We start from the raw sequence: 20,160 nt of genomic DNA on the forward strand, positions 1-20,160 counted from the left end.
CAGACTCAGTTATCAGCTCCGTAACCCCTGGAACCGAAACTGAGTGTTCCTCATCAATAACCTCTGTTGGCACCGAAACCAGTGGAGCCGAAGAGGAAGTAGTCAATTTGGCAATTTTCTCTGGTGGCTCTGATGACACCAAATGAGTGGGAGACCACCTTTTTGTAGTTTTTACTTGGTCTTTTTTGGAAGATGGTGACTTAGAACTAGAGGAGAAAGAAGAAGCCAACTCATCGTCAAAAGAATGCGTTAAAAGGCCTTTCAAAATGAGTTTGTTCTTTCTCTCTTGAAGGACTCGAGGACTAAAAGCATGGCAAAAGGAGCAAGATTCTTGAAGGTGAATAGCACCTAAGCAGTATACTCAAATAGTATGCACATCTATCAGGGACATTTTTTGGGCGCGCTTAGTACATTTTTTAAAGCCAGAAAGCTTGTGGTACTTCACGTCTTTAGACATATCCGAAACAAATCACAAACACCAATGCCAGAAACAGAAAGGGAAAAACAGGGGCTACCTCTAAATTAAACGGTTAGCCCTGAGGAAACAACAGAGTCAGACACAGGACTAGGTCCTCTAACTTAAACGGGCCTAACCCTGGAAGAAGAACATGAGCAACAGAACCGAGGACTAGGTCCTCCAACTTAAATAGCTTAGAAAAGGAAACAACAATTAGGCAAAGCCCCAAATAGCAAGTAAGACTAACAACGATGCAGGGATACACAACAACTGGCCTACGGTAGAACGGCCAATCAAAAAACAGCAAATAAACAGAGCAATCAGTGCCACACAAGGTCTTAAATAGACACTAGACTGTAAACAATCACTAAGTAGGTTGAATACAACTTTTTTGAAGTTATAAATTGAATAACAAGTAGAAAAGTATTTCACTTGTCCACAGCCAAGAAGAAGCACATCTGAGCTCAACGAGCGGCAGATGAGATCTGGGGGATGTCAGCAGTACATGATGGAATACCTCCTTGCCACGAGCCAACCAGACTTTGAGCTAGAGAATTGCCGAGTCGGAGCTGAGCTTCAGCTCTGAATCCAAGTGTAAGAATGAAGGTGAGATAGGCCTACAGAGCATCAGTGGTTATGAACCGGATAGAACAGGTCAGAGTGGGGGCTTCTGTTTATCACATTTTGGGTACTTGTGCTGCTCCCACAAGTCTGTATACACTGTGATCACTTATTTATGGAATATTTTATGTGGTACAAAAGGAGGAAAGAGGATTTCAGTAATAGGTTATGTTGTAATTGCATATCAAGTAACATAATTACTTAGTTATCAAAGATGATCTACAAAAAAAAGACCTGTCTGTGCAGTAGTAATGACTTTATCTTTAATTGCAAAACAACACAGAATTAACTACTCCAAAATAAAATGTCAAATTATAAAACATAACACTCTCATCAAAGATATGTAAATTGAAGAAAGCATATTTGAAACATGTCTAATGTTAAAGGGCATTTGTAATCACTCCAGGGAAATCACTGCACCACTTTGTACCTCAGTGATCTGAATATACTTCTGCAATCAGACAGTTTGAATAAGCCATTTTTAATAACTTAGGAAGGTGCAGCAATTCCTTACTAGGAAATGAATAGGGTCAGCAAACTTGAACTATTCAGAAGAGCTTTAGTTTCTTACAATGTAGTTAAAGGCAGTTTCTCCATGCTTTGTAACTCTGTGCCAAATCTGTGTGTGTGTGTGTTTGCGTGTGTGTATATATGTATATATGTGTGTGTATATATATATATATATATATATATAGATAGATAGATAGATATATATATATATATATATATATATATAGATATATATAGATATATATATATATATATATATATATATATATATATATATATATATATATATATATGTATGTACGCACATGGTTACACTTCAGAATCTTGAATTTCAGTAATTCGAGACCATGAAGCCTAAAACCAGAATGCCAAAAGTGCATAAGAGCGAATAAGAATATCTCGAATCAGCGCTTATGCATTTCCGGTGCATCGCTTGTAGTGTTATGGTGCCTGAAATTGCAGGTGAGTGCGTGTTTGTGTGTGTTTTTGTATGTTGTATGTGTGGGTAAGGGTAGGGAGGTGTAAGTGTGAGTGTTGGATTTGTTGGTGTTTGTGTATGTGTGATGTGTATTTGTGTGCGAGCGAGTGGCGGATGGCGTGGTGTGAGGTTTTTTTTTTATGTTATGTGCGACCTCAGAGTTGGTATATATAAGTAGGGGGGATATGGGGGTGCAGGGGGGCTTGCCCTCCTGCTTATCTGTAGTGAAGGGTTGTGTGGTTTGTGTGCTGTGGGTGGAATGGTGTGTGTGTTATGTGGTGTATGGTGTATGTATGTTCGTGATTGTGATTCGGGATTGTGGGTTTCGGTTTTGTGAATGGTTTGACTTTATAGTCTCGGGTTACTGAAATTCGGGATTTCAGTAATTCAAGATTATGAAGTGAAACCACGCACACACATACATGCATCTGTGTGTGTGTGTGGTTGCTATTTCAGAATGTTAATACACAGAAGGGCACTATCAGAATGTTGACAAGTCAAAATGTTGACAGTTCAGAATATAGACAGAGCTAAGTGGTTTGGTGTCAGGGCTGGGTATTTGTTTGTGTGAGTGTTGGCAGGTTAGTGTTTGATTAAGGATTAAGAAAGTGGATAGTTTTAGTATTATGCATGTTTGTTGGTGCATGTTTTCTGTGTCTGAGTCTGTCTTGTGTAGTGGTAGTGCTACAGAAAGTTTTTTTCCAAGGTAAGGCAGAGAGTTAGGGTTAGTATGCATTACTAAAGTGGTGTAGGGGGCTCCAGTAATGAACTGCCAGACTTGCCACTGACAGGATCCATGTTAATGCTTGTTCCTGGGTCTAGGGCAGTGGAAATTTTGAGATTCTGTATTTTCTGATACTGTAGACTTTTGACTTTGCGGCTTTCATTTTTTTGTTCCTCATAGTGCAAGAATCGAGCTTGCTAACATTGTGTAAGTGATAGTAAACCTAAATGCTCGCATGCACGAGTATGCACACACACACAAACACACACACACACACACACACACACACACACACACACACACACACACACACGTATATGCAGTAAATATCATTGTGCATTACTGCCATCAGACAGACTGATTGCAGGCTAGTAAGTTACAAGCTCAGCTGTTACATCTATTTGTCTGTGTTTTGTTTTACAGCTATTTCTTTATAACTTTATGTATTTTAGGATTTTTAGACCAGATGTGCAGCATGCCATCAGTGGGACCCATGTTAATGAACTATTATTTTGTAGGTGCACAATTCTACTCCAAACTGTGATTTTGCTCAACAGCTGTAAACCTATTAGCAGCAAATGCAAGATCAGCCTTTACTGTGTAATTGTGCAGTAAAAGAGCCCTAATAATTGTAGTAATATCTTGAGATTATTTTAATTTTTTGGTAAACTCTTTTAAATTGTGAAATGTACATTCCCCTATACAGTGTCAGCTTAGACTCGGCAGTAGATTAGTACAGTAGTTGTATTGCAGGAAGGGCAGATATGCAGTAGTGGCTGAAGCCCATCTAATCAGAGCAGGTCACTTGGGCTAGAATTACCATAATCATGAGGTGTAGCTACCCAAGTAAAAGTGTGGATGGAAGCAGTCTGTTGCACTGTGGGTATTATACTCAATTTCCTAGTCATTTTTTTTTCAAACCATTACATAGTGAGTTTATTTCATTGTATTTCTCATCAGCAATCTTTTTATCTGCAACTGTAACTGAATTATTGAATGTTGTGCAGGAAATATTAGAACTGGAGGTAGATCTTTAGAAAAGGGAAAGAGCATGCTGCGTATAAATACCAGGAATCTGTGGAACAATATATGCAGAATAATATTCAGGAGAAGGGGGGTAATATTTAAGACAGGACCTGAGCAAACTATGTAATGTTAAATTGAGTAATAATTGTTAAGTCGGCAATCATATTTGTATAGTGCAAGAAAATATCTTTCCGCACTCATGTCACTATATAATACATAATGTATGTAATCTTCATAAGATGTTTAAAAAAAAACACATTTTTATGTGGGTGAAACCCCCAACAACAACGCACACATACACACACACACACACACACACACACACTGTTGGCATGAAGCTTTATCCCCTGCACCCCCTAAAGTAATAGTTTTATACATTATTTTATTAAACTTTGTGAATCAGGTAGCTGGGTTGGTTGGTTGGTTGGTTTGTCCAAATACCCTTTTTAGCCGCTACCCAAGCCAGGAGGCAGTCACAATATGCATATTACTGACAATTATATACAGCAAAATAATATTTACTGAAACTATGTCGATAGTAAGAGGCATTATAAACTCTTGACAGTGCATTAACATGAAATGAGTGTTACTATAAAGACATTGTGCTTACAGTAGGCGCATATGATTTGCTAGGTATTGGTTTAGATGAACCATATACAAATGGATCTAGTTCATTAGATTGAAGAAACAGATTGTTGAAACCCATATGATGGTGAATTTAGTTAGTTTATCAACTAAAAGAAGCCAAACAATACCCGCAAACAAGACCAATAATATTTTTGCAGGGGGCAAGCCTCCCTGCACCCCCACACCCCCAATTGATTATATACACCATCTCTGAGATTGCAGTATAGTGGGGAAAATGGCAAATTTCTGTATCCCCACTGTACCGTGATCTCAGTCAGAAAGGTTAAATGAACTAAATTGTCGACCATATGGGTTTCAACAGTCTGGCTTGTTGATCAAGTGTAAGGAATCCATACATACATGTGTTATGACTTCAAGTTACTAGTTGCGGTATAGAATAATTTGATGTTTAAAAATACATTATCATAAGCAGTAGCTTTGCTTGTGAGGTCACAAAGCCTTTGATAAGCTTGAAAATGTAGGTAAGAACCTATTCGCTTATACAGGCTGATTAGATTATCATCTTATGAAAGGTAGCTCATTAAACAAAATAAATTCCATTGGGGGTGCAGGGAGGGACTTTACACCAAAAGCACATTTTGTCTTAGTTTTTGTATAGTCAGTATTCACTCATTAATTGTGCAAAGCTATCCTTAACTGGTATTGCTACTTAACCTCCGTCATAACATTATAGTCTCTCATTGGAAGGTCGGAGACAGCAGTTTCCTTAAGAAAAGTTAAGTTTTGAAAGGAAACAGGTACTCTTCTTGATAACACTAAAAGGGTTCTGCATGGCAGCCGGGTAGAGTTAATTGTTTGAGGGTAGTCAGCATATTTTCACAGAGCAGAAGTCTTTGGTCAAGCCTAGACCAACTTGATACAGGCTCAGCACTGAGATGGACAAGGCAAATCTTGTGGATGTGATGCAAGTGGGCTTTAGTAAATCTTTAACTCTATACCTCACTGGAGGTTAGAAAAAATGCAAGGGTATGAGAATGTTCCAGAATGGTAGGCTGGTCTGGAAACTGCCTGCTCAGACGCAGAGGGTGATTGTTGTAGTAGGAGTTCTTGCAAATAAAGTTCATAATTAGTTTGGTGCTGGGACCTGTGGATTTTACTGTATTTGGGTCTGATATCACAGAGGATTTGGATAACAGTGTAAACTCACATCCTTATGGTGCTAAGATTCTTGAAAGGAGACTTTCTTCACAGTGGTGTTTGACAGCATGGTGGCATTGTGGATAAACTGATGAGAGATGGTATTTATTTAAAAAGTACAGATGTATGCATATCAGAGAGGGAGAGGGAAGCTAAATGAAAACCAGTAGTCTTGGTGGGCTGAACCTAAAGACATCAGAAGAGAAAGAGAAGTTGTGAATAACAGTCACCTAGGAAAATGCATTGTCAAAGCACGATAAGAGGTTGGCATATGAAGCCTGAGAACTGGATTCTTGGCATACTGAGGCAGGTCTTGCATTATACAGAACACTGCTAAGGTCACATCTGGAAAATATTGTGCGTTTCTGGAGGCATCCCTAAGAGGAGGAAACTAGGCTGGTAGAAACAATGCATTTTTCAGTTTCCAAAATGTTGAAGCGTGTGGAGGAGCAGAGAAGCAAGCTGTAAATGTTAGATACGAATGGATGAGGGGTATGATATGAACCCACTACATTCCATATAGACAAGTGGGAGGTGTGGATTGGCGGTTCAGCTCAGGCTTGAGAAGATGCTACTTGACAGAGAGGGCTGTGGCAATGTAGCATGTATTGCTTAAGACAGTACTACACTAAGTTTAAAAGATGGCTCAGAACTAGATGGTGCAGGGAAAAGAGCATGCTAGGGCAGCTGCTTAGAGTCAGCTGTAAGACTTGGAATTATATGATATCGTACTGTTTTTCTGCCATCAGTATGTTCATATTTTCTGATTTAATAAATGTTGCAGCAGTAACCTGCTTAATTTGTACTTTAGTTTGCATAGAAATGCGCATACTCATTTTAAGAAACAGGAAGGCAGTGAGCACAGGATACATTATCACAATTCCAGGCATACCTCTGAAACTACTATGATTTAAGAATAACTTAGGAGTTTTGCCTTCAGATTTAGCCTTGCTTCATTCACCTAGAGTTACTGATTTTCTTCATAAAGTTGTGCTTGTTTAAAGGTACATTAAATAACTGAATTAAGCCTACACAGAGGTTCCTTGTAGTAACTGAAGGCCTTCTATTCTGAGAAATGAGTACTTTTCTTTCTGACCCTCTGATAGGATTTTTAAAAGACACTATTGTGACTTTTAATGCTCATACATTGAGAGAGATGCTTTTAAGTAACTGTAAGATGTGAAACTAAAAGCCCCTAGAAGTACTGTGATGTCTGTATCATACACTTTTGCAGTGTGTTGCTTGCTTGTGTAAGCATTCTTTCTGGGTCATCCCTGTCCATCCATCAGCCTGTCCTGCTGCCTAGCTGATCCATTAGTTCCTTCATCTTGGCTGGTCATAACTATTGCCTGTAGAACCAAGAGATAAAATATGATAAGCATCCTGGGCAGATAAACATTTTGCTTTCTCTACCTAATTTACCCCTAGTGCATCTCTGTATTTATTTCAAGGTGCAGACTGTGCATCCTGGGGACATCACTCACTTAAATGGCTATCATTTTTGGTAACCCTGCACTCCTGGGGAATGGGTGCTTAAGTTCTCAGTCCTCAAACACACACACACACACACTCACACACACACACACACTCACTCACACACCAACCTACCCCCATACAACAGCCACATATTCACCGGTGCCTAGGATGCCACACAAGTAAGTGACATCCAGTTGTGTATTATTCTCTTCATCCTTGTATACCGTGGAGTGGCTGTGCTGTTTGTATAAGCATTTTGATGGTTAGGTTGCCTGTAATGTAATTCTGAGTTAAGTATTAGCATTTATAGCTCTGTTTATGTGATTTGATTTTTTTCTTAGCAGTCTTATTTATTATTTGTATTTTATCTGCAAATCTGCAGTTAACAGCGCAGTAGAAACAAGTTATTCATTTCAAGGGAAACTCAAGAAAATTTTTTCTGGTTAATTAACTTTTTTAGACTCCATTATCTGTCACTTAAACATCTTGATCTCTGTGAGGACTATTTCTGAAAAAGGTCATTAGCTACCCTGAAGTTGTGCGACTTTGAAGTAGCTGTATTCATTAATGATGTGCAAGGGGCAAAGTTGTCTCTCTGTAGTGTGAGGGAGTCCTTGCCAACCACTTCACTCACAGTTTTAGATTTTATATTATAGTTTTCACTTTTTACCGGAAACAGTCTTCTGATGAAATGTCATGCACTTGGTAGTAGTGTTACTTAGACATATGGACCTGGAATGTAAAGAAATTAAACCCTGAACAACAGAATTAATCTTGCTAACAGCTAATAACTTTAATCCAATGCTATACTGCCAAACCATTCGGATCACTGCTGCAACCTTTTCTTTTTTTGAAGAAATATAAAAAATATTGTTTTCTATTGTGTACCTGTCTGCTGTTAATTGAAAGTGATAGAGCACTCACTGTAAAAGTTGTTTGTTTTTAGTTACAGACAAACAGCTGGAGTGGTTCACAATGCTGCCTCTGCTCTTGGTTCTTTGGCTTGTTTCCTGGTGTGGGTGTCTTCTGTGTGGAGCCTTCATGCCCTACCTATGTCCATATAGGTGTTTGCCTGATACTTATACTCCTCGCACATCCCCGAAGTATACTGTAGGTATGTGTGCTGTGTGTGATTGAGAAAGTGTGTGTGTGTGTGTGTGTGTGTGTGTGTGTGTGTGTGCGCGCCCCCCCCCCCCCCAGTGATTGACTGTGGTCCCATTCAAGATTATCCTTGCCCCTTATACCTTTAGAGTGCTTGGAAAGGCCCCAGCTCTTCCTTGAGAATGAATAAGCATAAAGACTCCTTGAGGCTGTGAAATGTGAATGTGGTTATATGTAATTAATTTGATTATTTAGTGAAACTTGCTATTTGTTTCTACAGCTGCTGGACTGTTTGGCTTTTTATTTAATGAAGTGTATCTTGCATTGCATGCTAAAGTGCGTTGTTTTGTCTAGAGTTAACCTTGGTGTAAGCCATCTGAAGGTTTTGACCTGCTGAATCTTAATATCTCTGGCTCAGACTTATTAGTATGGTTGTTTGAAGGAGATATTCCTAGTACATTAAGATTATGATAAATAAGGCATATTCATGTTCAGCCTTGACACTTCATATTTTCTGCTTTCTGTCTTAAAGGTTGGCCTTAATGTTATGATCCAAAAGGCAAACAAGTTCAGTCCAGCTACTCGACACTTAGTGCAGCGATTTGTCCCATTTCCTGCTGTTGGTAAGTAAGGTGGTTCTCTTCTTTTAAATATTTTACATTACTGCTCTGTGATATCAGCTTATATAATAGTACCAATTAAGCAACACCTATTCAGCAAGAAACTTATGATAGAAGCTGATGAATTTTCATGAGAATCATTTGTAAACATTTTCTTAACTCACAATTTAAAAATGACATGGGTACACACACATTAATAGAAAAGACATTTATGATTATTTTCATGCAGTATACATATATTAACAATTATGATTCACTCCATTACATAAACTGCTCAGTTCCTACCTTCCCTTAAACCTTACTCCTCCTAAGGAACATCATTCTGTATATATTGCTTTCACAAATTTCATTAATTTCTGTTTAATTTGCCCCTTCCCTTTCCTAAAGATCCTACCTCCAGTTTGTTTACCTTCAATTACAGCTGGTTTAAATTTTGATTTCTATTTTCTTGTAATTGATTTTTGGCAGCCAGTAGCATTAAACATGTCTAGGCAGTTCAGATCTTGTGCCTAGCTCAAAAGAACCATTTTCTTAGTTACAACTATTTGATGTCCTTCCATTCACTGTTGCAGTATTCTTAACATATGGGATTCCCTGCTGTGTAAGCCCAATGTTGGCCAGTATACCAAAGCCTACTGTTCCTTTAAGGTACACTGAATATCACACGTATGCTCTTTGCATAGTGTAGGGCATAAAGGTGACGTCCAGATGTACCATCCTCAGAACTTTTTGCCGCTAGTCTGAAGGTCTGAATGTCTCATGTTGTTTCTGCCAGTTTGAACAGTTTTTGTTCACCAGTTCAATGCATGTGTCTTCTTGCTGTTTCCAACCTGTTGCAGATAAGCACCCCATTGGGGTTTTGTTTTTTCTTACTTTTTTTGTTACTCCTGGGGTTAATGTCATCCAGGAAGTTACAATGCCAGTGCGGGAGACAGATTTCCTGTAAAGACAGCAACGATAAGTGTCTTTTTTGCCTCGCTTTTGTACCCAAAACCCTTCATAGTAGGCTTTCTTCCCTTTGTCTGTATCTTGAGAACCAGCAACTTAAGCTTCTCACTAAAGATACAGTGGAAGGAACTTTCTGTGCTGAGGGTCAGCCATTAGGGAAGAAGAAGGTGAAAAATTTAGACTGGAATCTTACACTATCCAGCCTCTGCCAGGTGTTTCTCCTGAGGTTGGTGAGAACCCGGAGGCTCACCTGGCTTTGTTGTCGGATTCTTCTGCCTCGACTGTGTTGGAAGCTGGAGAAGAGCCGGCTTGCAGCACGTCTGATGAGGCTTTGTGGGTGTCCATTTTGGATGTTCAGGGTGAACCACAGTTGATTATTTTCAAGGGGTATAGTGCTGTTCTGCAGATTTTAGTTGGGAAGAAGTTCCTATTACAGTTATTGAATGCTATCCTGGGTCAGAGCCGCCTTAGTTTTATAGGGTGGATATTCCTTTAAAGAAGAAACAAAAAACTAAATGTGTTTCTCCTGCTCCTTGGGATCCACAGAGTGACAGGCAGGCCTTTACTCAGGGTTGTTTAATGCTTTGATGCCATTAAAACCTCCTCAGAGGGTTTCTGTTCCTGCTCCCGCTTGGTCTTCTACTTCCCTTAAAAGACCGAGTGAATAGGATTCCTCTGAGGAAGAGTCAGATTCTGATGAGGAATCCCTGGCTTATTATACTCATCTTCCTTCTCCTTGGGACTGTGGGTCAGAGGAGGAGGAATCTAATAGTCCTGATATTCCTTTTGAAGAAATTTTCTTTGTGGACACAATCTCTAGGATGATGGAATTTTTTTAAGTGGGATTGTGCTCAGCTCTCTGATATCCATAAGAGGTAGTATGAGTTGCTGCATATGGAATCTCCTAAACCTGCTGCTATTCCTCATGCTTTGGCTGCTTTGTTGGATGCTTCTTCCAATGCCTCTAAAGCACCTGATTTTCTGTCCCATTTCCAAGAAGCCTGATAGGTTTTTGTAGGGTGCCTGAGGATTTTAATGTTTTGTACAGCTGTCCTGCTGCTTGTCCCTCTGTGGTGTCTGTAGTCTCTGACAAACCTTGTCAATTGCTTCCTTCACCCAAGTTACTGCTTTCTGACAAGGACAACAGAACCATGGAAAGGCTGGGTAAGAAGGTTTACAGTTCTGTCACCCTAGCTTTTAGGGCTATTAATTATCAGACTCGTATATCCAGGTATGTGTTGGCTGCCCTTTCTCAGGCTTGCCAGCTTATTCCTGATCTTCCAGACTCAGAGTGAAACATCTGCTGTTTCCTTGTTAGGGACTTCCTCTCAGGTGGTTCATCATTCTGTCAATTGTAGTTATGATGCAGCAGATGCATCTTCTAGGGCTGCTGCTTTTGGCTCAGTGATAAGGAGGTATTTTTGACTTAGCTTCAACCTTTACCTGATGATATTAAGGCTAAGTTGATTGATGCTCCTGTGGATAATAAACTTTTGCTTGGGGATGCAGCTGCTGGTTTGTTAAGTCCCTTCAGGATAAGGGGAACGCCTAACAGGAGCTTAAACATGTGTTTGTTTCTCTCATGCCTAAATTTCAGAAAAAAATACCCCAATAAGCCAGCCTTTGTCCGTAGGCAGTCTTGCCCTCCTACTAAAGTTAAAAAGAGTGCCAAGCAGGCTCATCTTGCTAAGGCCACTCAGACTTCAGGAATTCAGAAGCCTTCCTTTCCTGATAAACCAGGTTCTGTATGACTATCCATCTCTTCCCAGCCACATTCCTTTTTCACTTCGCTTTTCTCTTTCTCTTTCTGTTCGGCTTCAGATTACTCAGGATTCTTGGGTTCTGTCCATTATTCGCCAGGGGTACTTCATGGTGTGGAAATCCTGTCCCCCTTTTCTGTATACTCCTCAGCCTTCTGGGGAACAACTTCCTTTTTTCCCAGAGGTTATTCAAGAGGTCCATGTGTCCCAAAGGAGGAAAGGGTTTTATTCAAGAATGTTCTAGTGCCCAGAAAAGAGGGTACTTGGAGACCAGTTCTAGACCTCTTTCATCTAAACACTTTTCTGAAGATGCCCTCCTTTTCATATGCTGTCCCTTTAGACTCTTTTTCCTCTTTTGTTCCCTCAGGTCTATGCCATGTCTCTGGATCTCAAGGATGATTACTTCATATTCAAATCCATCCCCTTTTCAGGATGTTTTTGTGTTTTTCTGTTGTTTCCTGGCATTTTCAGTCTTTGCTTTGCCCTTTGTACTGCTCCAAAGATATTCACCAAATACTTTGGTCCAGTGATTGCTTTTGCAGGCTTTAGGGGATCCAAATATTTCCTTACATTGTTTACCAGCTGATGCAGGCATCCTCTCCAGAGATTGTTTTGCGAAATCTTCATTTTGCCATTTCATTTCTTCAGAGCATGAGGTTCACAATAAATTTCAAAAAGTCTTATCTGACTCCTCCTTGGGATCATGTCATTCTGGGTTGCGGGATTCAGACAGTGCCTATGTTGGCATCCGTGCCTTCTCCAAAGGCCTTGACTCTCATTTCCTTCTTTCAAAGTCTTCTTTCTCTGAACTCCATTACAGCCAGGGAGTTTCTGAGGGCTCTAAATTTCATGTCATCCACCATTCCCATATGGAAAGTTTCAGTGGTTTCTGAAGTCAGTTTGGCTTCAACATGCAAATCTTCTAGACTTTGTAGTTCCTCTTCTTCCTTGTCTCAAGAAGGGACTCCACTGGTGGATTCAGCAGTTGTCTCTAAATCCAGGGCTCCATTTTCATCCCCCTCTTCCGTCTCAGGAACTGTTCACAGATGCTTCAGATGTGGGATGGGGAGCAGCCTTTTGCTTCTTAAAGATACAGGTGGTGTAGTCTCCTCTTCAACAGAAGGAGCACACCAATGTCAAAGAGATGAGAGCTCTTCTGCTGGTTTTCAGGCTTCCCATCCTCTTTTCTCTCCAGAGTTTCTCAAGGTATTCGCAGACAATACCACAGAAATGTGATATATAAACAAACAGGGAGGAACAAGATCTTACCTTCTTTGCTGGTTGGCACTCCTGTTGTGGGATCATGCTGTTAAATATCAAGTGACGACTCAGGCAGTTTACATATTTTCAGGTCAAAACATTGTGGCAGACACTCTGGGCAGGTCCTTAACTCAAGCCTATGAATGGATGCTTCACAGGGATGTGTTTCTGTACATTGTCCACCAGTGGGGTACTCCTCAAGTAGATATTTTTGCCTGCCCTCTGAACAGACAGCTTTGTCTTTTTTGTGCCAGAGTCCCAGGTCCTCTGGTGTGGAGGGTGGGCACCTTCTCTTTTTCTTGGAAGGGGATGTTTCTTTATGCATTCCTTCCCCTTACTGTCATTCCAAATGTCCTGTTCAAAATGTAATAGGATGCTTCCAAAATCGTGCTGGTGATTCACTTTTGGCCAAGACAGCATCACTTCTCTCTTCTTCTGCATTTAGCCAAGGGCAGTCATTACAAGTTACCTCACATGGTGGATCTACTCACACAAGACAAGGGATCTCTCATCCATCCACACCTGTCCACTCTTCAACTGACACTGTATGTGATAGGATTTTGATTCCTCATAGACACCTTTTTTTCCTGAGGACCTGCTGAAGGTCTTGCTGGAGGCCAGGAAACCTACTGCTAGAAATCCTACTTATCCAAATGGAAGAGATTTTCTATTTAGTGTCTTTTTCATAATATGGACCCACTTACTGTGGATGTTCCTTTGGTTCTCTCTTATTTGTGTGAATTGCTCAACGCTGGTTTGGCCTGTTCTTCTATTAAGGCCTACTTCTGAGCTATTTCTGCTTGTCTGCCTTTATCTTCTCCTTTAGCTTCAAGATTTGAGGCTTAATTCCTTAAAGGTGTTCTTCATATGAGACCTCCCAGGAAGCCTGCTCTTCCTCCCTGGGATCTTAATTTTGTTTGGAGTAGTTGACTCTGACACCCTTTGAGCCTGCTGTTTCAGCTTCCTTGCAACATTGTTTGTGGAAAACAGTTCATTTGTTGACACTTACTTCTGCCAGATGGTTATCTGAGCTTCAAGCCTTTATGGCTTGTCCTCCTTTTTTGTATTTCGTAAGGACAGGGTGTCCTTGTGTATTACTCCTTCTTTTATGCCCAAGGTAGTTAATGAGTTGTTACTTAATCAGTCTATTAATTTGCTTACTTTTTTCCCATCTCCACAATTTGCCATTGAGAGGGTGCTCCATACTTTGAATGCACATACCTAGTTCAGATTGTATTTGGATAAGACTAGGGCTATTAGAAAATATGATCAGTTTGTTTCTTTTCATTCTAGGTCCTTACTACTGGCTGTATCCAAGCAATTTTTTTTCTTTGATTTCAACGGCTATTCATTTTTCTTATACTTTTTTTGGTAAGAGCTTTCCTTCTTCTGTAAAGGCTCATTTAACTAGAGCTGTGGCTTCAAGGAGTTGTGTACTAATTCTATTCTTGAAGCAGCTACTTGGACTTCTGTGCATACTTTTGCCAAGCACTACAAGTTTGATGGTATTTCCAGAGCTAGAACTGGTTTTGCTAGAGACATTCTTCATGGCTTCTTAGAGGGCTCTACTGCTCCTTCCTAGTTTCTTCCTGAGCTTTGGCACTCTCCAATATGTTACTGCAACAGTGAATGAAAGGATATAGTATAGTTGTGTAAAATCTTACGTTAACAGTAGATGTCCTTTCCTTCACTGTTTCAGTATTCACTTCCTCACTCCTTCCCACTAGTCTGTTTCCTTCCTGGATGTACAGGTTACTCTTTAGGTTTCCTTGGACTGGTGTTCCTACTGCAGCAATCAGTTCTGAGGATGATACGTCCAGGCGGAATACATTCATTTGAGTGACCTCAATCGGGTATAACACCGAGTGGAAATGTCGAATTTCTCAGTGGAGAACGGTCGTACAAAACACCGAATGTGACATTTCCGACTGCTCTACTACCTAAACAAGTGCTACCATGGGTCAAAAAGGGATAGATATTTTGTGTTTCGCTACAATTGTGTTCGCTATTGTGAGAATTTGCCGCACTGCTTTCGAACATTTTCCGATCGGCCATCCACCGGCCGATCAAATGAATGTATACATGTTCAAGCATCACCTTCATGCCCTACGCTACACATGGAACATACATGTGACATTTGGCATACCTTAAAGCAATAGTAGGCTTTGGTATGCTGGCCAACATTCAGCTTCTATGGCAGGGAATCCCATATGTTAAGAATACTACATTAGTGAAAAAAAGAACATCTACTGTAATGGTAAAATTTCATACAACTGTACTTTCTCCCAAAATTTCTGACAAAGTATTCATAGAGAATTTATAAAATCTGCCAACTCCTTATGTTCCCAAAAAGCATGTTTCCAGTTACCTCTCTCTTTCCCATCACACCTGCAACATTGTGGAAAAATTCTGTGAGGTCTGTTTTGAGTATAAGAGTCTGACACAAATACTACTAAACCTTCTGAACATTTTTAAATATGTGTGAGCCATACAAATAATCTCTGATTCTTCATTTGTAAATTGCATTACAGCATCTCTGCCCATCCTTTCTTGCCTCCTCTGATTGATTCTTATAGTTATCATGCAGTGTTTTTATATGCACTACTAATTATCACTTTTCTAACTGTAGCTACTCTTCTAGACTCTGCTAAAAATGCTACCAGAACCACTCATTCACTTAGCGCTCCACTATCCCTTTTTCTTTGCCTGTAATCTAATATGAATCCATGGTAGGGAAGGCAGTTTTTAATATACAGTCTAAACTTGTGCATGATCTCATCCCACTTTTACTATATTTCCTTCTCTAGTTTCTTCCGATACCTTGGTTCCTTTGCTAATTTTCTCCAGTAAATTCCAGCTTCCTCTTGCCTAGTTTCTGTATCCCTCCCTGCATTCATTCCTATTTAAAAATCTCCTGTCTTCAATTCTGGGTTGGTTTAGTTTTTAGAATACTTTTTATAGTTTATAAATATCCAAATATTTCTCACTTTTTTTAATTTCTCCAAGTCTTTTGGGTTTCTAATACCATGATGGGAATAGACCCCATTCCTAAGTCAAAGCATGATTAAAGTTCATGAAATTAGTATTGTTTCAATCTTTGATGTCAGCCAGAAGTGCTCTTCGTAGCACCTGCAATGTGCCCAGTAATGACTCCTCCTGCAATCCGTATGGAGTTACATGTATTGGTAACATATCTAAATACGATTGTAGATTCTTTTTTATAAGACCCGTTGTTTCTTCTACTATTGGGACTGTCTGGGTATCTTTCTTCCACGTTGCTCTCGTTTCTGCCTGGAAATCCCGATATTTTATGACTTTGTCTCTCTCTGTACGCAAGACACTGTAGTCATTGGGTGTAGCACTTTCAATGATCAATGCTACTTTTGTCTTCTTTTCATGGACCACTATATCTGTTTTTCTCCCATCTATCTTTTTAACTGTTGGTAATGGGTGATCCCATGTGATGTAGACTTCATCATTTTCTGTGAGGCTTTGTGGCTCATGTTTCCAGTGTTTTTCAACCAGTTCAATACTATAATGTTTGCAAAATCTCCAGTGCAACAGTCTTGCCACATTATTATGCCTATGGTATACAGTCCTTCTGTCATTAATATGTCACAACCAGCAACAAGGTGTGTGACTGTTTCCAATTCTGTTTTACAAAATCTACATTTGTCTGTTTCTCCCAAATGTTCAGTGGACTGTGTAAACCAATGTGTACGTAGCCCACCAATATTAACCTTGGGCCACCAATATTATATTAGTCTTGGGCCACCAATATTAACCTTTTATCTTTTGGTTTGAATTCACCTCTCCTTAACCATTCCTGCATTCGATCCTGATCAACATGTGGTTCTTCAGAAATGTTCTATACTTGCAACTATATTTATGCATTTTCCACATTTCTTGCCTTCTCATCTGATCCTTTACCTTATATTCTTTCTTTTGTTTTTTGGTGCATTCAGTTGCTGCCTGATTTTTATCTACTTCTGGTTTGATTTCCATTCCTTCTTGATGCTGATATGCTTCTGCTAGACTAAGCAGGGAAGTCATCTTAGATTTATTCTCCTCATATTTCAAAACTTTCACTACATTTGGGTCTTGTGAGGTCAGTAGATATGTGCAGTCCCGTGATTGGAAATTTATACAGGTAATCAATTTCAGGGAGCCCCAAACCTCCTTTGGAATGAAGAATATATGATCTTAGTATGCACTGATTTTATAAATCATTTAATGAGCATTCTTCATGTTTTTCTATCTAATCTATCCAACAACTTTTGGGGCCAGTCAATCACTCCAAAACTGTTAGTTAAGATAGGAAAAGCAAATTGGTTGATAGCTTGAATTTTGTTCCTAGATGTCAACGCTGTTTTCAGAATTAGTCTTCTGAAATATTCCTTACCAAGTTTTATTCACATTTGTTCATGTTTTATCGTTGATCCTTCATCATTTCCAAATATTTATACACTCCCTCTTACTCGAGTTCTTTTATATCACATTCTTGTCTTAACTGATGTTTTCTTGGTGCTGCAGTTTTTTCTGCTTTAAAGGTTGCTTTTGCACGTTTATCAAGACCAAATGACATTCTTATATCATCTGAAAAAGTTTTGACTGCTTGCAGTTGTGCTTTCAGTTCTTTATCTACATATACAGTTTTAAATCATCGACAAAGAGAAGATGAAAAGTCTTTACACTTTTGTTATTTTCTAGAAGCCAAATATAGCCATGACTTAATCTGTTAAGTAGACAGCTTAGCTTAATGGCTTAAGGGCAAGACAGAATAGCAGTGGTGACAGGTATTCACCTTGGAATATCCCCCTTTGAATTTTTATTCCTGGAATAATAATTTGTCCTTTATCATGGCTTAATTACAAAGTGGTCTGCCAACTGCTTCATGGTCACAATCGATTAGTGTAGGGTGTATCTTGTACATTTAAGCACTCTTTATCCATGAATGTGGGATACTGTCAAATACTTTTTTGTAGTCAGTCCATTCCATACTTAGATTCTTTCTCTTTTTACAGTTCCCCATTATGACTTTATTTAACACCAAGTTATTCTTTGTTCCATATGACTTTCTTTTATTACCCTTTTGTTCTCTTGCCATGCTTGAATTTTCTTCTAAATGACTATAAACTCTGTCAGCATCAATTCAGGTGTATAGTTATATGTCGTTGGAAGGCAAGTTATTAGTCTATAATTTTTAGGATAACTTGCAGGTTCACTCTTAAGTAAGAGCATTATTTTTCCTGTTAACCAGGTTGGTGTCTGTTTGTGGTGCACATATAAATAGTCCTTACTCATGGCTAAATCTTTGTGCAAAGATGTTAATAGTTTTAGCTAGATGTTAGGTACTGCATCTGGGCCTGGGGTTTCCAGTTGGGGAATTTTCTTAACTTTATTTCAATTTGTCTGGCCGTTACTTCATTCCATTTCATATCCTGTACATTTGAACTTTTTATTCTTTCTTTTTCCATCCATCTAGCATATTTGTTATGTTCGACAGGATCTTCATAGATATTTCTCAAAAGTGTATCTATTCCTTCCTTTTTGGGTGGTCTTTCAATTCCTTTTGCCTTGTTTCCTAATTCTCTATAGAACCTTTTGGGGTCCTCACTAAATTGCTTATTTTGTTGTTTTTCTTTATATTCATCTGTGTATCTTCAAAGTTTTTCTGCCTGTGCTGAGAGTTTTAGTTTGTTATTTGGTATAGTGCAAGATAAATCCTGATCCGTTATAATACTGTGCATTGCTTTTATCGTATCTGTCTTTCTTGATCTAGTCCCTCTTCTGTACTGTTCTAACAGTGACACTTCTTGTCTTAATTGCTTTATAGTTTTTTTTTTCTATTCGATACTTCTGTGATGGTATTCGATTTCTCCCCTTCCTTTCCCTTACTACCCTGTGTTCTTGTGGTAGAATTTTATCTGTTATAAATTTGACTGCACAGTAATATATCATGTTTAATTCTGTTATAGCACATGGCTCTCAATGGACAGTCCTAATTACTGTGTTCATTTGTTTTATCAAACTTCTGACTTTTTGGGTTTTATTGACCTTTTGCGGTCTATTTCTTTCATTGATCTTAATATGTCTGTCTCTGTTACATCAAAGAACTCTTCTGTTAGCATTTTTCTTCTAAACTGAGGGCACATCTTTGTACTGCATTTCCAGCAGGCATTATAGAAAGTTATATATCATCTTCCTGTGGTACATTCTCTTCAGTTTCATCCTAAGCTCTGTCATGTGGGAACTCGCTGACCTATCACTCTTGACTACGTCAGCGTTGCCACAGTTTCCTGTTCTCTCCCTTGCTGTCCAGTTTCAAGTAAACTTTTATACTGGTTTCCTGTGGAAGACTCCAAAACATCTTCATTTGGCAACTGACCAGTTGCTTTCTGTTCCACTGGTTTCTCCTTAATTTGGATGTCCATTGCTGTATCCTGCTGTGGTACTTTGAGTTAGATTTTCTACACTGAATCCTTCACTTCGCAGGTACTCCATAACCTCAGTTTCTATTTCTTTAACTTCTCCATTACTAATCTTATTTTCTACTTTTTCTCTGTGTTCTTATTTTTTGTATTGTAAAGTTTTCCACGTCTGGATTCCTTTGCCTGTATTTCTCTTCAGATATCTTTGGTGCTACTCTTTTTGTATTGATTAATTTTGCTTTCACCTTTGTATAAATATTACACCTTATTACACCGTATTACATCTCTTTTTCTGTCCCATGTCCATATTTCTTCTTCAAATGTCTCCTGATCTTCCTGTTTTTCCTTACTTTGGTGACTCGTTCCATCATGCTATGATTTAACCCGTGTTAGACCTTCTACACCAAATCCTTTACTTTACAGGCATTCCATAACTTCAACTTCTATTTTTTTAACTTCTGCTTTACTAATCTTCTCTTCTACATCCCCTCTTTGTATTATTATTATTTTATTGTGAAATTTTACATATCTGGATGTCTTTGCCTGTATGTCTCTATGAAAATCTTTGCGGCTGGCATTTTTGTATTGATTAATTTGGCTTTCAACTTTGCATAAATATTGCACCATATCAAATTTCTCTTTCTTCCCCATGTCCATACTTTTTTATACTTTTAAAAAATCTCTAGGTTTTATTTATATTTTCTCACTTCCTCAGGTGGTGCTTTTTCCAAACAGGTCAGAGTTTCTTGGTCTTTGTAATGTTTTTCACAAATCTGTTGTACTACGAACACAAATTTTTATTTGAAGCTTCTGACAGTTTTTCCTGTGGAAATATTTTTCTTTCCTCTGATTTCTCTCCTGATCTTTTGTTATATCTTGTGTCTGGAAATTCTGGGCTTTTTGCATAATTGTAACAATACATAATTTCTTTCTTATCCTCAATAGTCTACTCTGCCGTCTTTA

General features: G+C 38.9%; 1 protein-coding gene across 2 annotated transcripts in view; it reads left to right on the plus strand.

Moving 5' to 3' along the window:
* Nucleotides 1-20,160, plus strand: part of SFXN5 (sideroflexin 5) — a 3,177,886-nt gene that overhangs the window by 1,330,508 nt on the left and 1,827,218 nt on the right. For both annotated transcript variants that reach the window (XM_044064040.1, XM_044064039.1), the window contains exon 10: nt 8,711-8,801. In XM_044064040.1, the coding sequence (XP_043919975.1) occupies nt 8,711-8,801 (91 nt within the window). The remainder of the gene's footprint in view (nt 1-8,710; nt 8,802-20,160) is intronic.

This window comes from Protopterus annectens, chromosome 2.part2, assembly GCF_019279795.1.
Source record: "Protopterus annectens isolate FY-2018-M chromosome 2.part2, PAN1.0, whole genome shotgun sequence".
Classification (NCBI taxonomy): Eukaryota; Metazoa; Chordata; order Ceratodontiformes; family Protopteridae; genus Protopterus; species Protopterus annectens.